Below are 20,223 nucleotides of genomic sequence, written 5' to 3' on the forward strand. Positions count from 1 at the left end.
CTGGCATTTCCTGACTACTGATACTGAGTTCTTCTTTGGTTCTGGATGGTATAGTTTAAATTGCATGACTCTGTAAAAATGTTTTAGTTGTTATTTTTTACTTTGGTTGCTTTATGTATATCACAAACCACTTTGGGACTTACAAATTTAAAACAGAAAAGCAAAATAAAAGATTTCTTTATAAATAAAATGAAACAAAATAAAGAAACCACTTTTAAATACAATGCTCATGCAAATTTGATAAAAGCATTTGGTTTGATTACTGCTCTCATTTACCTCTTGGTATTCTTTATACTGCATATCTACCAAGTCTCGAACCACTGCTATGTGAGTAAACATCCATTGAGAGATCTCCTAACAGAAAAATAATGAATATATTAATGTGTGCAGAAAAGAGCTTGTCCTTAAAACAACTTACATATAGAAGAACCCTGAAAACTTCAAGTAGTGTGGATTACATATGGAATTATGGTAGATAGTAGTTATGCTGCAATTTTTACAATAAAACAATACCTCTAATCTAGCAAAGTATTTCTACTTGAAACTGCTATGGTGGATTAAGGCCACAGTACTTAACATTCAGGCAGTTTAAAATCTAAGTAACAGAATATAGTGAAGGGGGGATTTATTAAGACAGGCTAAATCATCAATCAATTTGTTATACTGTACATATAAGGGATGACTATTTTTTTCCTTTGTATTATCTGTGTGTCTTTAAATGCTATGCAATACCTGCGTGGATAGATTATGTTTGTTAAGACCGCTTTCTTTTCGGTTTCTTCTCGATCCTGTTAGCTTGGAAAGACCAAATCCACTGCTGACCCGGGAGAGCTTGGACTGGGTAGTCGGAGCCAAGGCTTCTCCTCTACTGATGCTTTTCTTTTCATGAGCTAGAATGCCAAGAAGAGTTGGGGGTTTTCAAAGCGTATTTACTGGACCCTACTAGCACATCTACAAACCAGGGTGGGTAAAAATCAATGATTTTTTTTAAAAAAACGAAATAATAAAATTGGATTATTTTTGGATTTTTAAATTTTTAAATTGGATTTTTAAAATAAAATGCTTTCGGAGGAAAAATCTTTCCAAATATAGTCTTCTATTTAAGTTACGTTATAGTCCAAAGGCTATTCATCAGGAAATAAGGATTTGTTTTAAGTTTTTCATGTGTGCTAAAACTCAGTCTAATTTTTAAAAATTAATAAATAAAATTAACCACATCAGTTAACAAACATGGCTACATATGCTATAATGTTATTTTTTTAGTTAAATAAATTGTTTAAATGTTTATTAAGGAAATGATTATTTTTCTCCTTCCAATGAAGTACAGCAGAAAAGTTGTCCAGATATGAACAGTTAACTTCTTAAACTTCACCATAATTTCATAATTATCTATGTATTTCTAATAGTATAACCAAATCAGTATTTTTTTATATAACTAAAAACTACTCTGAAAATTTATTATTCCAAAATGAAACCTTCATATGGTTGTAAGTATTAAGATTATACCAGCAAGATTGAGCCTTTCTGTAAAAAAAATATGATTTAAATCAAGTCTTACTGACTAGTGATTTAAATCGTGATTTAAATCGATTTGATTTAAATCAAATCCACCCTGCTACAAACCAAAAACGATACCCAGAAAAGCTGCAGGCTAATCTAGATGGTAGCATTCTCCCACAAACACACTCCCATCCCACATACTTTTAAACAGGTAGATATTACACTGTTACATTGGAAATCCCTCAAAGAGCACATTCCACATTTGTAACACTGCCTGTGGGTGAAGAACAGGAAACCCTTGTTCCCTAGGATGAAAAGCAGGGGATGAAGTGGTGCCCTTTGGGATGGGTAGAATGGAAGGCGAATTATCCAACATCAGATGGAATCAAGGACAATGTCATTTTGCTCCCATCTTACTCCCTACATTTAAGGGGTTTTAAATATGCCTAAGCTGCCAAAGAATTATATACCACACAATAATAATCTGCATAGCTGCTCTTACCCAAGTGATTTTGCCAACATTTTAAACTGGCTTCTTCCACAAGCGGCTTTACAAGGGCAATATCCACATGGCCCCTGTCATTGACGGGGAGAGATACTTTGAATACCTCCTCCAAAGCCTGTTTCTTGCTGTAGAACAGTTCTGTCCACACACGATTTACAGCTTTTAAAAGAAGCTGGCGACCTAAATACACAAAGAGGACACAAAAGTGAACAAATGCACATTTATTTTGATAATCTCCTGTAACTTCAGCACAGATTTATCGCTCTAGAGTGGCTAACAGAGTAGCACGAAACAAAGAGTACAATTTAATAAATAGTAAAACAACAACAACAACATGCAAGCTAGTGCAGCAAATTAAAAACAAGTGAAAACAGCGTCAGTTTAAACAGATGGTAAAATCAAATTGCTCTAAGATAAAGCTAGGCACCTGTCAGCTGCAGAATGGATGAGAGACAAGAATGAGGGAGTGAGGGAGAGAGAGAGATAGAGCTCAAAAAAACCCAAATGTGTGACTAAAATTAAGTTTGGAGCAAACCACCTGTGCTTGCCTCAGAAAAGCACCTGGGGTTTGTGAATATTCTTGAATCACAAAACTACCTTGTTCAGAATCATAGAATTGTAGAGGGGAAAAAAACCTTTTAGAATTGGCAGGGGGCAGGAGGACAGCAAGTTTATTTTGAGCCTTGTCCACACAATGGAGATTCACTTTTGGACTCTCTCTTTTAAATATTCACCCCACTCCTAACACAATTAGGACACTAGTGTTAGCTTTTCCTATGATTTATATTAACCTGAGTCTATTCATTTGGATTTATAAGCAGTGCTTTTTTTCTTCTAGTACCCCAAGAAAAAAAGCACTGTTTATAGGTCACACAATATCTTGTGCTGACTGGGATTCATAGTATCAAATACTAGATTTCCTCCATTTTGAGCCAATATGCAATGGCGTTCCCAAGTTCTTCAGTGTCAAGGATGAAACAGCAATGATGCTGGCGAAATTTTTAACGGAAGGGTTTCCAGTGAAGCAGAAAGTCTGTGCTGTGACAATGCTGGAATTGCTGCCAGTCATTTGGAGGCTTCCTTATTTTTCACTTTCATTATCCTAACTCCATTTTAGCTACCTACTTCAATGATTTGCAAAACAGATCTGTAATAAATCTTGCTTTCTCCCGAGTTCTGAATTGTTAGCCATTTTCCATGAGAGGCAGGTCCTGCTGAGTGAGAGGGATTAAACCTAATCCTAATTATTCCTAACTGCTGTTTGGGCAGGATCTGTTTAAGGTAGATATGCAGCCTGTAATCTGTATTACTGGTCCTCTGTTCAAAATTAACCTCTGATTAGTCCTGGCTTGGCCTCTACTTCAAAATGGCTTCTTTTATATTCTAGTGTTTATCACCTGCAATCTTTTCTTCATAGCTCCTTGGGAAACAACTCATACCCCCACTCTCAAATGAAACAGCCGAAAGATTAAGGGAAGACATGAGGAATACATTAGCTAACGTACTAACTGACATTTAAGACGGATGGACTCCAGCTGCATAATTACCTTCACTAACATCTTGATTGTAGACTCCATCTGGTTCGACATCAGAAGGGATCATAACATGCCAAGTAGTCATCCTGGCTTCTGCTTCCAGGCCAAACCCATCTACGCTGCTGCAAATATTATCCAACAATGTTAGATGGAAGTGAAGGAGTTACACTGTATGCAGGACAAAAAGTATACATAAGATCTGCACGAGGTCTCCATTTCTCAACAGTACCTGGATGAAGCCTGACCTAAACAAACAGGGTCCATCACATAAAAAACTGTTTTAAATACTGTCTTTAAAAAGTTGTTATAACCCATCCTCTTGACTTCACAGTGAAGGGCAGGTAAGAAATTGAATAAATGAATGAATGAAGTTTCCTAATTATACCACTTTCTAAAGGAGGTGGGGGGCTGCATATTTGAATGCCCCCCCTCATTCACCCTCCAAACACATACAAAAACAGCTAACGCCTCAGGGAGTAAGCTAGATCAGTATCTGTCTCCATTACATTAGCTAGGAGTGCAGGTGTTTGTGTGTGTGTGTGTGTGTGTGTGTGTGTGTGTGTGTGTGTGTTTGTATGTTTATCTAGACTGGCCTTCCCAGTGTTTTTTTCCTGGGGGTACACATACCCCTAAACATTGTGTGAATCTAAGTTTGGCCTCATTGAGGGGCAGTATTTCAATATGAGTAGGAAAATGAGAGTACCTCTTAGGACGTTAACATATGAGAGTGCTGGAGGTGAATTAGTTAAACAAGTTACCCAGGGGGTGGAGTCAGAGGGACTATAAAACGAGCTTTGGGAGGGGCAAAGGGGGGAGTTTGTTGAGAGTTGGGTGGTTGGTTGAAGGGAGTGAATTGGGATAGAGTCTGTGGGTAGGTTGAGTTAGTGTAGTGAAATAAGTTGAGTCAGGAACAGTTAGGAGCTAGGTAGACAAGTAAATATCTGAGAGGTGATTTAGTGAATAAGAGCAGGTAGCGGAAGTTACAGGTCTGGATAGGTACCCTACGATTGTAATTGACCGATACCGTTTATGAAACCACACGCTTGTTAAACTGCAATAAATAAACAGAAGTTTATGTTCCAAATTAAACCTGACTGGACTCAGTATTGTACCAGGTAGGGCCTGGGTGGTGGCAGCGAGAATTCAAGTGGTGGCAGAGGGATCAATAGACGGTGAAACGTCCAGGGAACCTGTGTGATTGCCACACCTCTAAATATTTTTTAAGAAAAAAAGAAGTGGGCCTTCCTAAAAGGCGAAGAGTAAAAAAATGTGTATCTATCTCTATGGGCTCAGTACATGATACTCCCACCACCCCTTGAGGTTAACCTAGTTTACACATGACAAGGAAGGAAGATGAGGAAAATTATGACCGTGGCTGTTTCATGTATTTCTGTTCAGGAGTTTCAACATTTGGACAAAATTAATACATAAGCACCATAACATAAAGACTCCCTCACCTGAAGCGTGTGTGAGATAGAGAGCAAGACTGATGGTTCACTTGGTCACGTAAGACCTAAAGCTGCATCAAGAACCTACTGTGACTTCTCTTGAAATTTTACATCTGTCTTTACCTAAATTGTGTGTCCTTGAATGACTGGAATTTTATTTATACATTTCCTGTATGTTGCCCCTTCACTGGCAAGCAAGATAAATGGAAATATGTGTGACTGTTTCTAGCTTATAAGCTGCAGCTGCAGAAATATGTCCACTAGGAAAAGGGAGGGGGGCAATTACAATGAACCTGACGATTTTACAGAGTAAACAGTTTTCTAAACAAACTGGTGTATGTGCACTTGGTGAGGAGCTCACCTCCCAGCATGCAGATTCATCAAGCAATGAGCCAGGCAGCTGAAGAACTCTTGGTCGTGATTCCCAGGACCCAAGATCAGAGTTCGATTGACAGTAAGTGTCCTTAGAGAATCAAGGAGAGCAACTTGCTGAGGAACTGTTTTGTGTGGTCTCGAGAATTGGTATAAGATGGTCCTGTTCAGGCAGTGATAAACGGCATCCAGTGATAATCCCTGAGATCTTCTTTTTGACTGAAGCAACAAAAAAATGCAAATGAACATGTTTTAAACATGGAATCTCTGTATTACCCCAAGTTTATTAGCATGCTTTTAAAGATACTTCTTCCACTCTAATCAGAGTAAACCATACCGCGGTGTTGAGGTGTAAGGAAATAGCCAAGTATTAATTTGTAAAAATAGCTTCCAATTTTTTCCCTGTAGGAATTGGTCTCAATTGCAGGAAAGGACCATGAAACACTTGCAACTTTAGCATAATGAAGTAGGAGGTAGATATATAGAGAGTTCATTAAGACAGAGCCATCTGATGATCTGTACATTCATACAGCCAGGGGGCTATATTGCTTTCTGGGTAATCTTTCCAAGGGTCACATGCCTGTGGTGGGCGGAGCCAGAGGCAAAAGAAGGCAAGACAACACAGGGAAATTTTACCTTTGTACAGTAGACTAGTTGCTACACACACACACACACACACACACACTGTTCTCCTCCATCCAGGGAAGGAGGAGGCATCATCAGAATATAAGGACAGATTCCAATCAGGCAAAAACATGCAAGGAAAGTGCCTCTGGCTCTGAGGTTCCCTATCTTTGTATATATTGCAATGTATAAAGTTAAGCAGGCCAAAATAATGATAGTAGGATGAGGAAGAAGAAGAGAAGCATACCTGTGCAATTAACTGGATTATGAACTCTATAAGCAGCTTGGATTCCTTGTTGAACATGCCTTGCCAAAGTTTATCCACCACACGCTGGGTGAAATAGAACACATTGTTTACAAGCACATGATAGCTTCCTCCACTTGTAATAGGGAGAGATGCGTCCTCACCTAAATGACAATGACAGCGTTAAAAAGCGTTTTACCCAAATAATTTCATCCCATCCTTCAGTCAAACAGGCACAGCATTAAGAATGAAACCAAGCTAAATTGCGAACCGGAAGACAGATTAACATGCAAACGTTACCAGTTGCTGAGGAATCGATCACTCCCAACACTACCACACCAGCCAGCAGGACTGGTGACAAGGCCATGTCTTTGCCACCTGCTAAAAGGTTTAGTGCAGATGGAGGGCATTTTCTGTGCCTAGGCCATGAAGGCCCTGCCTCGTATGCCCATCCTTCAGACCTCTGACAGTGGAGGACCACAGCAGAACTTCAGAGGAAGGAACAGGTGGCAAGATACCCTGGTCTCACAACATTAGATGGGTTAAAAGCCCATCTTGGCTGCGAGCCCTGGAAGACTTGCTCCCTGCCTTTTTCCACCTCGCCTGGAACAGTGGAGCTCTGATTGACACCAGCTACAGAAGCTGATGCGGGTGGAGCTCTGGGTTAAACCAGAGAGTCTAGGACTTGCCGATCAGAAGGTCGGCGGTTCGAATCCCCGTGATGGGGTGAGCTCCCGTTGCTCGGTCCCTGCTCCTGGCAACCTAGCAGTTCGAAAGCACGTCAAAATGAAAGTAGATAAATAGGTGGGAAGGTAAATTGTGTTTCCATGCTCTGGTTCGCCAGAAGCGGCTTAGTCATGCTGGCCACATGACCTGGAAGCTGTACGTCGGCTCCCTCGGCCAATAAAGTGAGATGAGTGCCACAACCCCAGAGTTGGTCACAACTGCACCTAATGGTCAGGGGTCCCTTTACCTTTACCTTACAAAGCTGAAGTTTCTGAAAGAGACCAGAGATTTATCTTGGCTGTCTCTAGTATAGACACATAGAGCCTGAGATTCCATACATTAAGCCTGAGCTTCTAAGAATGTAAGAGCTGGATCAGACAACAGTCCTATCTAGTCCCGCATTCTACTTCCTACAGTGGTCAACCAGATGCTTATTAGAAGCTCACAAGCGGGACTTGTACACAGAACTGTACGCAGAATTCCAAGTGCAACCAAACCAAAGGACTTGCATAAAGGCTCTTTCAGGGTTTTCACCCGGATTCTTTTAAAAACGTTCCCAGATATTGAACTTTTTCCTTTCGAACGGAGCTTGCCATCGTAAAGCCATTTTAGTGTGTTTTTACGTGATACTGAAAAAGAGTCAAGCAAAATAAGTTAATTACCCAATAAAACATCAGCGGCAAGCAAATGGTCCATCACACTGTCCAAAATATAGGTCTGAAATTCTTTTTGCTGTGCTCTCGTCGATCTCTCGGGAGAGGCCTGGAAAATAAAACAAAAGCATAGAAGCATTTACCGTAAGGGCTTCCTTTAAAAGGGCTTCCTTTAAACGGGCAAATTTAGGACCACCCCAGGCTTTGTATTGTCTGGGACTCAACACAAATTGAATGTGCTCCATGTACAACAACTGTGGTCAATACAGTCAATTAAAATATACTTTCCTTCTTAAATGAGAAAAAAATGTCCTGAATAAAAGCTACCTGCTAAATTGATAGAACATACCCACACTCACATACTTTTTTTTGTTTAATGGTGGCAACAGATGCCTTTTTAGTTCTACTGGTACTCTTCATTGGGGTGGTGTGAGGAGCAGGTCCTCATAAAAAGACCACTTTGTGAGAAGAGGATGAGGGTGACATGGATCACAAGAGTATGGTGCAGCCTCCTTTTGTTGCTCACATGCTACTCGACTTCATTTCCCAAGCTGCTCCCTAGCTCTGGACAAGACAGAAGCAAATGTGAGCACTGGGGGGTGGGAATCTCCCTACCTCCACTCTCTCACATTTTTCTGAGCTGTTTTCTGGTTCAAAAAGCTAAGGAGGGAGGCTTACAGAGTGATGCACATTGAAGTGAATGCCTTATCACCTTCCTTCCTTTCTGAGCTAGAGGCTGACCAGAAAATACACAAGGCAAGACAATCAGAGGAGACTCAGCTACATTAGTAAAGAAATGACGATTTTAAAGTGCTATAAACAAGCAACACCAGATGGCGGCAGAGAGCAGGAAATTTTAAAACACAGTTTTCCATAGGGATTTCTTTCTTTTGTTATAACGATATAATTTCTGACTTATTTATAGTGGCAGGGCCCCCTCCCCTGTGTCTAGATCCACCCAGGGTCATACAAGAAGTGTTCCTTCTTTGGCCCACCCATATGTTTGGCTCTCCTTTCATCCCTTTCCTCCAGAACAGTTCCAGGGATCTTTCAGAGGAAAGGGAGTGAAAAGAGAAAGTGGTGGCAACTCACAGGCCAGCTAGCCCTTCCACAGGGTTGGATACAATCCAAGGGCTGCAACTTACCATCACTCACAATTTGGTATAACCAGTACTCTTAACAAACAACAGATCATGAAAAATACTCGTTACAACCTCTGGTCCTGCTTAAAGGAACAACGGCAGAAGGCCAACTCTACCTCCAAGAGAAGGTCTATTAAAGGAGTTTGCTTGCTAGCAGGTGTAAGGCAGAGGTTATCAATTATCAGCACACGCATGAAGTCAAACACAAACTTCTTAGCAGGGTGGTTGGTCAAATAGGTCTTGGATCCAACATTGCAGTATTCTGACTGGCTTCGGTTCATTCCTGTGTCAGAGGCAAATGCTTTGAACTCCTCTGCTGGAGATCCAACTTCATCATCCAAATCCGTAACCTTTAAAAAACAACCACCAATAATGCAAGTCAAGCGATTTACTAGAACCAAAACTATCTTTGCCAAGGCAAGGAAGGGAGCAGTTTGCAGTTATTCACTTATTTTAGTGTTGCTTTTCTACAAGTATAAACTTTAGGGATTGTTGCTTCCTGGACTGTTTCCTGGACTGTTCAGGAAACAACTGAATACAATTTTCTTCCAAAAGGTTTCCCCCAGCTGGATAATAGAGTATTTTCAGGGGTCAGCAACCTTTTTCAGCTGTGTGCCGGTCTACCGTCCCTCAGAAGTTGTGGGGGGCCAGACTATATTTTGAAAAAACATAATGAACGAATTCTTATGCCCCACAAATAACCCAGAGATGCATTTTAAATAAAAGGGCACATTCTACTCGTGTAAAAACACACAGATTCCCAGACCATCCACGGGCCGCATTGAGAATGTGATTGGGCCACATCCGGCCCCCGGGCCTTAGGCTGCCTACCCCTGGTATAGATCATCCCATTCCCATTGCCTTCTGTCGTACTCTAACCACAACTGTTAGCAATACGTTCCTGTTTCTATGTTGGAGGCAGTTATACCCTACCAACACACACCATCTAAATTTGTTATTGTTTTTATTGTATTTATTAATTGCATTTGCACTCCACCTTTTCTGCAAGAAGCCTAAGTGGAGCACATGCTTTCCGCCTTCCCCATTTTATCCTCACAACCACCCTGTGAAGTAGATTAGGCTGAGACATAGCGACTGGCCCAAGGTCAGCCAGTGTGTTTCATGGCTGAGCAGGGATCTGAACCCTCATCTCCAACGTCCTTGTCCAACACACAACCCATTATATGCATTTTGTGTGTGAGTGTGTGTGTATAGGTAAAGGGACCCCTGACCATTAGGTCCAGTCGTGGCCGACTCTGGGCTTGTGGCGCTCACCTCGCTTTACTGACCGAGGGAACCGGTGTACAGCTTCCGGGTCATGTGGCCAGCATGACTAAGCCCCTTCTGGTGAACCAGAGCAGAGCACGGAAACACCGTTTACCTTCCCGCCAGAGCGGTACCTATTTATCTTGCACTCTGACGTGCTTTTGAACTGCTAGGTTGGCAGGAGCAGGGACCGCGCAACGGGAGCTCACCGCATCACGGGGATTCGAACTGCCGACCTTCTGATCGGCAAGTCCTAGGCTCTGTGGTTTAACCCACAGCGCCACCTGCGTGTGTGTGTGTGTGTGTGTGTGTGTGTATATATATATATATATATATATATATATATATATATATATACTAGCATGTCCTATTGTATGGAAAGGTGGTATATAAATGCAGAACTTCAGCAAATAAAAATCCCAGATCCCAACAGAAAATGCCATATGGACAAGAAGTAAGAGAGAGAGAGAGAGAGAGAGAGAGAGAGAGAGCGCTGGTTTCTACTTTGTGTGTTTTGTTCTCTTACCATTTCTGAGTATGGCCGGATGTTGAAAGGGAATACAGTGGCTGCCAGTGCACAAAGAAACTCGGGGCTCATCCACATTGAAGCCAGATCAGGAACATTGTGATACAAGTAGCGGAAAAACTGCATCAATGTGACTGGATACTCCCGAAGCCAAGAACCCTCTTCTTCGGACTGCCAAGGCTGTAATGAAAGCAAAAACAAAGCTAATTGTGTGTGTGTGTTTGTGTGATATATATATAGAGAGAGAGAGCGCGCCATAACCTGCACTGGAATCTTAACATAAAACAAAATCCAATATATAATGACTGATGAAATAACTACTGCTGAAATAAAGAAAAACACATTGTATGGAGAGTAAGATATCATCTCATCATTTTGTTAATTTGTATTTAATATGAAAACGGTTGAAGATAAACTCACTGGGACATGGAGATAGTTTTTTGCTTATGTTGCTCTCTAAACAACCATGTCCACCAACGGCATCATAAAGATAATAAATAAAATATTAAAGCTAAGCATGTATCAGCCCTATTAGGATATGGAGGGAACTCTGCCTCATAGCCCCAGGTAAGCCTCTCTGAGCTTTCAAAAGCAAATCGTAGCCCATAATTAGGAAGCTGGATGTTTATTGACATCTGAACAGTGTTCATACTTACTGAATTCAACATGCTCCTAAGCATCCCCAGCAGCAAAAATGCAGCTTCTGTGCAAAGATTGTGAACTGAAGCAACCACGGTGCCACTTGATGCAGGAACACCAAATATAAATGTCCAAATTGAATCCAAGTCAAACTGTTGATTGGAAAGAAAATTGAGAATAGGGGGATGGGGAAATAATAGTCAACGCACAACCCAATTTAAAAGTATCACTATAATTGATGTTAGCCGCTCTGAGCCCTGTTTTGGCTGGGGCGGGCGGGCTATAAATAAGTATTAATTATTATTATTATTATTATTATTATTATTATTATTATTGGCTTCCATAGAAAAGGGCAACATTAGCTTGGGATATGTCTCGTCATACTGAAATTTCTTTTACTGGGGGTAGGGGCACTTGTTCCAATTTAGTGCTCAAGTGACAACTCAAGACAATTAGAAGCGCCTATGTAGAGGTACCAAATGAACACAACAGGAATTGTAGGTCTCTATTGGTTTTCCATCAATCTCTGTTGGTTTTCAGTGCTGAACCCTAGAAATGGAGGAAACTACCCAACAGGATTCTGAGGTGTATTATGTCCCATGGAATCTGGGGAGCTGATTGTTCCATTGAATGCAGGGGATCTAGCAAAACCCCTATTTATAAAGGATGCAACTAATATTTTTGGCACTAGGAACACTGACAACGTTGATGCCCACTGAAGCATCTGGGCAATCCAAGTGCTTCCATCTTCTGTTACTGGAGACTCAGATGGAACTTCCACCAGAACATCTAGCAAGTCCCATCCACTGCAAAATACCACAGCAGTCCCCCCCACACCAAGTCTCTCTGTATTTCAAGTTTTATTGGAATTTAGCAGCAGCCTTAAAGGTAAAGAGACCCCTGACCATTAGGTCAAGTCGCGGACGACTCTGGGGTTGCAGCGCTCATCTTGTTTTACTGGCCAAGGGAGCCGGTGTACTGCTTCCGGGTCATGTGGCCAGCATGACTAGACTGTTTCTGGCGAACCAGAGCAGTGCATGGAAACGCAGCAGCCTTACTGAAGCTCTAAAAGCTCCCATCAAGCAATTTCCAGTAAACTCAGCATGCAGCCTTTAAAGACCTCTCATTATCTGCTTGTGTACTTCAAAAGGACAATACTATACACCTCGAGATGGCGTTGAGGCGTATTATCTATCTGCCCACTGCTCCTGGCCTTGGGGCAGCTTTAGCATATGCTTAAGTAGCTACTTGTGAATTACAAAAGAGGAGGCTATCAGGGCACCATTCGTTCTCCAGTCCAGCCATACAAACTGTTTGCTTTTTTAATTGAGTTCCAAGAAGAAACAAAAACTTGGGAGAAATACAATATCATGCCTATATATGCAGCTCCTCATTATTGTTTCTCAAACAGCAGTGACCCTTCTGACCCTTCTTTAGTCATGCATTCATTTTCAAATTATAAAGCTTTCTGAAGAGCATTCCCCATCATTCACACAAAATTAAACTTGACATTAGAATGACCTGTGCCTGTTAACCACTGGGACCTCTACTGAATTCAGTGGAATTCTAGAAGAGCGCAAGAGAAGATTTGTCCACACAATGCAAGGGAATGAAGGCTGTATCTTCTTATGTCCTTTATATTTCTATTAAGCATGATTCTAACTGGCACTGGAACGAATGTCAAGTCCCTCTCAGATACAGAATGCTTCATCACAACTTTCATCGCAGAGCTTAAGTACTCTACTGTGAAGGGGGCTTCAAACCATCACTCCACCCCCCCCCTTGCTTTTTTGAGTCACACTTAACAAAATTGGTATCTTGCTAGATAATCCCTACCTGGCCTCCCTGATTACATCGGCTGGTGATGACAGGTGCACTGACCTGCAGGTTTTCAGGCAGTTCAGTGACTGGCTGCTGCAGGAAAAGTGCCATTAGGAGGAAATAGAGCGCAGGCACATTCGTGTGCTTAGGAAGAAATGACTGAAGAACCGGAAAGCCTGGGAAATGACAAGCCTCCCGGTTAATTTCCCTGACAGTCGATCTGCCACCAGCACTCCTGCCAACGTTGAAACCTGAGAAGGGGAAAGTAAAATTAAAAGCCAAAAATCAACAACAGTGGGTCCTATTCACAACATCAACATAATGGAACAGAGCACCGTTGTTAACACCTGTGTGTAACTAGTATCAACAATAAATAGGGTAGTCAGAGCAACAGGTTGTCAAAATACCAGGCCAACATTAATTCAATGGTAAAAAAAACAACCCAAGATGGACGCTTTTCTGCTATGGCATTTTATTTGCCTGCCCTGTCAAAATGTTTTGGGATTGTGCAGAGGAATGTGCAAAGTAATGAAATTACTCATGTTTCTTCAGAGTTTCAAGATACAACAGTTTAGTCTGGTATCTACTCCCATGCTTAATAAAAAAAAATGTGTAGGAAACAAGAAAAAAAGGGGAAAAGCACAATTTTTGAAGCAGTGCAGAATGTATTGTGGCACATTATACTTTCAGATTTGAGGGATGGTTAAAAATAATATCCTCATAAAGCTATTCTCATTCTTCACCCCCAAAAGATTAGGTCATAGTGTTGAAGTCCCATTTGGCCTCTTTACCCATGGAACAAAACCATGCCACTGGGCAACAAAACCATCCTCATATTCCAGTTACCTCAATGCTCAAAACTGTTTGGTCACCTTCTCAGCAAGAGCATTATTCCAGGCACAGGGTTGCATCCAAGTGAATTTAATTCAAAACAGACCGACTAAAATTAATAGAACTAAGTTACCCATGTCTATTAGTTTTGATGGGTCTACCCCAAGTATGGCTAAAAGTGGATACAACCCATAAACCAGGCATAGGCAAACTCGGCCCTCCAGATGTTTAGGGACTACAACTCCCATCATCCCTAGCTAACAGGACCAGTGATCAGGGATGATGGGAATTGTAGTCTCAAAAACATCTGGAGGACCGAGTTTGCCTATGCCTGCCGAAGACCATCTTGCATCATACATCCATCCTCCTTTCTTCCTGCTACCAATAAAAAGGTTAACATCTCTTTAAATCAGGGGTGGGGAACCCTACTGGAGCCAAGGGCCAGATCTTCACCTGGCCCCATCCTGTGGGCTAACTTTTGACAGGTGGACAGGATAACCCATCTGCCAATCACATAACATCAATATGGCATCTCATGATGGACAGGTAGGTTGTCCTGCCCACCTGTCAAAATCCATTGTGCAGGGTTCCCAAGCACCAGGATTTTATTGGTTTGGATTTGTCAAAAATTATGAACATAGGAGAACTGAACACAGATGGGGTGGGGAGTGGGGCGGGAACCCAGAACAATACTACTGTTTTCAAACACAGGCTACATCCAGGGAATAAGGTGATTCAATTTAAGGAGGAACTCTGAAATACCATTGTTTTTAAGTACATGAAGAAAAGAGTTGCCAGAAAATTGTAATAATAAATAACATTGGTACAAAATGTTTGTCATTATTCTTCATAATCAAAATGATTCTCCTATGAGAATACAAGACAGTGACAGTGAAACAGGACCTAATTTATTTTAAAATACATGATATTATCCTTTCCATATAGAACTCAAATTGGAATCCAATTTCACCTAAATTCCATAATCTCAATATCATCCAAAAATGTTCACTATCTTTTGTTCTGTGCCCTCTACCTGTCATCCCTGATAAATAAGTTTCTAGTATAAAAAGACATCTGGCATAAAGAATGTCATCTACCATTCAAGGTTTGTAATTTAATTATTTTGCTTCTGTTAAAAAGATTCAAATTTTAGTATACTCTCTTGCTAAGTAATGGACTATGTCCTAATCTAGAGATGCTCAATGTATTGTTCATCAGGTACAACTCAGGTTCATAGATGGTTTCTCAACTCTCTCCTCCAATTTTAAAGGTTTAGTCATCTCAGTACTTTCCAAATATTTTATTTTGGACCTATTCTTATATTACAGCAGCAGCTGCAATTGCTGTTCCAATAACGTCAAGAGATAATTTGGGAAGTGCAAACACGAAGATTGCTTGTGTACAACAACCCACACATCACCCTCCCCACACATGGGAGGAAGCTGGGACACAATGGAGATGGATTCTAGCTCCAACGTTCATTGAAAGGTGACTAAGGCTATACTCCTAAGTGCCCTTACTAGGGAGTAAACCCCACTGAGTGGGACTTATTTCTGAGTAAACATACATAGCATTGCACTGGGAACGATCCTCCATATTCCTCAGATGTCACTGTGCTCCTATGCAGTACTGTTTCGCAGAAACCTCTGAGTTTGTCAGATTCACTGGGAAGCTTTGTACCGTATTGGCCTGAATATAAGCCTCACTCCCCCCCCCCCCCATTCCAACGGTGAAAAGTTAAAGTGCGGCTTATATTCGCGACCTTACAGTATGCAGCCAGGAGCAGCAAGGAATGGAGTGGCTTATATTTGGGTATTCCCCCCCCCCCCCAATTTTAAAGGTGCAACTTATATGCGGGCCAATACGGTATCTGATAATGTCACAAACCAGTCTAGTCTATGATCCTGTACATGGCTTGGGTTGATTTACATGGGTGTTTTACAGCCATAATCACAGACAGACTAAATCTGTTTTGCCTTAATGAGCTATCTGTGAAATGTGCTCACCCATAAAGGTGTGAGCTCAAATCACCCACGCCTACAACCTTAGGCTAATAGGAGTGCATTCCACAGGATGACCCGTTCAGTTACAATACTTTCTGAGTGCATGCCTCCACAGATTCACTCTGTTAAGAATGCTACACTGAAACTGGCTTTCCTGGTACTAGATCAATTCTGTATCAGCCACAACATTCATATTAAAAATAAAATAAAAGTGGGGGTGGGGAGAAAAAGAGTTCAAAAATTAGGACGTTTTTAAATATTCATACCAAGCACCGTTCCAATCTTATTAGTCAACACAGAATCTGTTTGCTCAAGCCAGCCTCCCCCAGTGAGGCCTTCCTTGAACTTGATGAGAATGGCTGGGTTGCTCAACAGGACCACCAGAATCCTCATGGCTGATGTCACTGTGGTAGGGTGCAAGTGCTCTTCCATAAACAGCATAATCCAGTCAAACCCCAGGGTCCGGACCAGTTCTTCACAAGCCCTGAATAAAAAGTAGGAGGAATGCTAAAGAATTAATGGACTAAAGCCAGACAAAATGGGCAAGCCTTATAGGATAAAAACGTTAGGTGCTTTTCATTCTGTTTGATATGTAACTTTAACTCTGTTTGCATTTTGCAAGGTTGAGAGTACACAATTGAGAATGCGCTAACTCTCCTTAAGAGCATTCCGAATAATCTCTGCTGGATAGCTCAGTCGGTAGAGCGTGAGACTCTTAATCTCAGGGTTGTGAGTTCAAGCCCCATGTTGGGCAAAAGATTCCTGCCTTGAATGGGATGAATGGTAGATGACCCTTGCAGTCCCTTCAAACTCTAATAGTCTTAGATAAGTTCCTATTCACTTTCCTGTGAAACAATTTTTCATAAATGGAAAATTTCCTTCAGTCTATAAAGCTATTTAATGAATGAGACTATATGAAGAACTGGTTCATCACTTCAGTTACTTTAAATTATTATTATTATTATTATTATTATTATTATTATTATTACTGCACCATGAACCAACCAACGGCCACACAGGGGAACTGAGAAGCATTTTTGGAGGATGCTTCTCAACTGTGGAACTCAATTCCCCTGCAGGGTCACCCAAATTCCATTCAAGATATCTTTGGAAGGGTGTCTTTATACAAATAGGCTGACCCCAAACTTTGGAACAGTGTGGCTCTTAAAGAAATGAAATTGATAAATACATAAAAACCTGCAATCTCTTTAAATAAATGCCCTCAATAGATGGTTGCCGTATTAGCATTTCACTACTAATTGGCCATCTACTTGCCCAATTCCAGGTGTACACAGCTGTGCACAGAAACATGTGGTGGTAATTCCACATAGATGTAGCCACCATAATAATGACTACAACTGCCCCCTGCCTTTGCTATGGCACAGGGGTGCAACACAATGCCAATTACAGGGATATGCTGAAAGCAGCTAACACCATCCGTGGAACTCTCAAGTAGAGCTTGACTAAGCCTTGTTTTTGTCCATTAAGGTGTTGTGGGTTTTTGACACAGTCACATTTTCTAGCAAAAGTTAGGCTACTTGTACTCACTGCAAGTTGACACTGTTTTTTTCTTTAGACGTATACACAAGCTTAAGCAGTATGTCCAGCAATCGGTTCCTCAGAAGGATAAGATTTGCAGAAACAAGACCTCCAAAGTCTTCTTCCGTTCCTAAAACACAAAATGCATAGTTAGCTTTGAAACATATCAATGGAATGCTTCTTGCAAGTATTGTATCTTCTAAAATAACATCAGTTGCCATTAAGCCTCCTGCCCCCTCAAAATATAACTGGTTTGTAAATAGTTTTCTGCTATTGTAACAAACAGTGTATGACTAAAACCTGCTTGAGCTGAAAATACACTAGACTGCTGACTGAAAATAACAGTTGCAGGTTACAGAATGGCAGTCACCACAAACAGAAAAGGGGAAATTTATTAGTAAATTCACTGTGATTGCACCCACAGTTAAGAACAAACTACGCCCAAATGAATTTCATGTAGCAAGAGTGTGAATTAAAATTATTGTTACTAGTACACCATAAAATAGATTCCAAGCTCTGCAGGTGAGTGAAGATGATCCTACTAATCAAGACTGAAACATTTAACCAACTTGAATGGTGGGAAAATTGCCTGGGCAAGGAAAATACGACAAACACTTCAAATTAACCATTTTCTTTTCTTCCGTTTCTTTCTTCTACTCTATGTGCTCAAGGAAGACATGTAAGTATGCAGAAGCACTATAAAAGTTCCCATCATGTTTAGGGCAATAAAGGATGGAGGGAAAATACTCGGAATTTCTGAACTAAAGAGCAGAATGGTAGAGGGCATAAAGTTAAGTGGGTTTTAAAGCTCATAAAGGCTCCGTTTTGTTTTGTTTTCATTTCACATTTCAGACTTCGCTACTTTTTCCTTTTCACACAAAGGGAAACGAAGAGGGGAAGAACTTCCAGCTGATGTGTGTAGCCAAGAAAAACAAGCTCCGCTACCTTTAAAGTATATGCTAGAAACTGTTTACTCCTGCTTTTTCATGCAATTTGTGGTTCAGAACAATTGAAGAGCTGTGGTCCATGCAGGCCACCTGGAATTTCATTACTTTTCTTGTAGACTACACTTCAAAAAGTGCCAATGTAAACATTTCTTCCACTTCATTTCCATTTAGATGGCTTGAATGTTCAATTAAACCTAATTCCTTTTACATGAAAAGAAAACCAAAATCAATGAGACTAATCACTTTCAACTCTGTGTGGCCAAGTCCCACACACTTGGTCGCAACTGCTGCTTTTACATGTAAATATCATAGAGGATCTATGGCAGAAGATTTAACATTTTAGGGCCATGCAGTAAGTTTTCTTTTACTTTTATTTCTGTGAAAAGGCCTTTTCTCTTAACTTTCTGCACTTTTTGCAACACAAACCAGTGGAATTTATTTCCATGCCAGCCTCTTTGACTTAAATGAGAGTTTCTTGGGTGCTGAAGTTTGTAGAGTGCAACCTTGGGAAATTAACTTTAAAAGGGCCATCCTAATTAAAAGGTTATCTTTCTAGAGAAGAAAAGTGAAGGTATTGTATCACTGAAAACAAAGAGATCATCATCCGTGGTAATGAGAAAACATGTCTCAAGTGATTTCTTCGGTTCCACTAGAACTGGAACTACTTACCAGTGTCAAGCTTTTCTTCATTGTTCATCTCCATGACTACAAATTTCTCACAGACTGCAAATGTAGGCAAAGTAGAAGAGATGAACTGCCCAAACCTTGGTGGATAAGAGGGGGAAAAACAGCATGCACTCCGTTTGACAGGTGGAGTTTAATTTGTCATTAATTAACATTGGCTGCAAAGCAACACTAAGCAGCAATTATTTTCTTTAAAATTCAGATCCTGACATTTATTAGGATTGAATAAAGTTGACTCAGTCACACATGCACGCACGCACACACACACACTCTGAAACAAATTGTCCTGGATAACTCTCTCTCTCCATGTGTGCAAAATTACTATAAATAGGACATTTTGAAGCATAGGGAGGGGGAAAACATCATCTTCAAGGTATTTTGAAATGGATTCTGGAAAGCCACTGTAAAAGATTATTAAATTTACCAAGCATGAAAAAAACTGTACATAAGGAATGTTTTATGTTTCCCAGGCTGGTAGATTCAGAGCAATGGAAGATAAATGTAGTCTCACAGAGAAACATGCGATATTTATTTATTTATTTATTTATTTATTTATTTATTTATTTATTTATTTATTTGTAGAAAGAAGGAAATCAAAGGATAACTCCATTTGGTACCTGAGCAAGTCATTGCTGCTAGGGAATCCTTGAAGCAAATAGCTCAGTACGTTGCTAATAGCGGCAATAGTTGGCTGAGACAAAGACATATCTCGAAGAGTCAGCAGAAGTTTTGGGATAAGCTGGAACTCCCTCATCAGTTTTGCATTCTTTGCTGCTTCACTGAAATGAAAAGAACAGCTTAAATAATAAACAATTCTCATTGATTTGAGTAGCCCATGCACTACAGCTCTTTTTTTAAAAAGATCTAGCAATCTACTTGACTTATGTTCATACCATGTAATGAGAATATAATGTCAAACGTGGGAACATATTTTCCCCCATTTACTTCAATTAGTTTCTTTAACCTGGCTTTACATCAGATACATTCATTCCAAGGTTGCTTACAAACCCACACACAAATAAATCGTAACTTCAGTCATCATGATAGATAAGAACATAGGTAAAACTGGTAGCAGCCAAGAATAAGAGCAAACAAAATCTAATTTATATAAACAGATTGGTTTGGAAATACCTTTGTCCACTCTTATTGTTTGCTGACCATCTTTGCTGTTAACATCTTATATGTATATAAGATGGTGAAAACAGCCAAATGCTGTCG

General features: G+C 40.5%; 1 protein-coding gene across 5 annotated transcripts in view; it reads right to left on the reverse strand.

The window, feature by feature from the left end:
* WDFY3 (WD repeat and FYVE domain containing 3) overlaps positions 1–20,223 on the reverse strand; it is a 129,384-nt gene that overhangs the window by 34,386 nt on the left and 74,775 nt on the right. For 4 of the 5 annotated variants that reach the window (XM_079990653.1, XM_079990652.1, XM_079990651.1 and 1 more), the window contains 15 exons: positions 19,623–19,784; positions 18,991–19,085; positions 17,384–17,504; positions 16,102–16,319; positions 13,017–13,252; positions 11,198–11,332; positions 10,542–10,721; positions 8,866–9,099; positions 7,617–7,716; positions 6,232–6,392; positions 5,350–5,579; positions 3,553–3,662; positions 2,003–2,185; positions 733–890; positions 277–354 (listed from right to left, as the gene is read on the reverse strand). In XM_079990653.1, the coding sequence (XP_079846779.1) occupies positions 277–354; positions 733–890; positions 2,003–2,185; positions 3,553–3,662; positions 5,350–5,579; positions 6,232–6,392; positions 7,617–7,716; positions 8,866–9,099; positions 10,542–10,721; positions 11,198–11,332; positions 13,017–13,252; positions 16,102–16,319; positions 17,384–17,504; positions 18,991–19,085; positions 19,623–19,784 (2,401 nt within the window). The remainder of the gene's footprint in view (positions 1–276; positions 355–732; positions 891–2,002; positions 2,186–3,552; positions 3,663–5,349; positions 5,580–6,231; positions 6,393–7,616; positions 7,717–8,865; positions 9,100–10,541; positions 10,722–11,197; positions 11,333–13,016; positions 13,253–16,101; positions 16,320–17,383; positions 17,505–18,990; positions 19,086–19,622; positions 19,785–20,223) is intronic. The other variant, XM_079990650.1, reaches the window with a different exon arrangement.

The sequence above is a fragment of the Podarcis cretensis genome, assembly GCF_951804945.1.
Source record: "Podarcis cretensis genome assembly, chromosome: 9".
Lineage (NCBI taxonomy): Eukaryota > Metazoa > Chordata > Lepidosauria > Squamata > Lacertidae > Podarcis > Podarcis cretensis.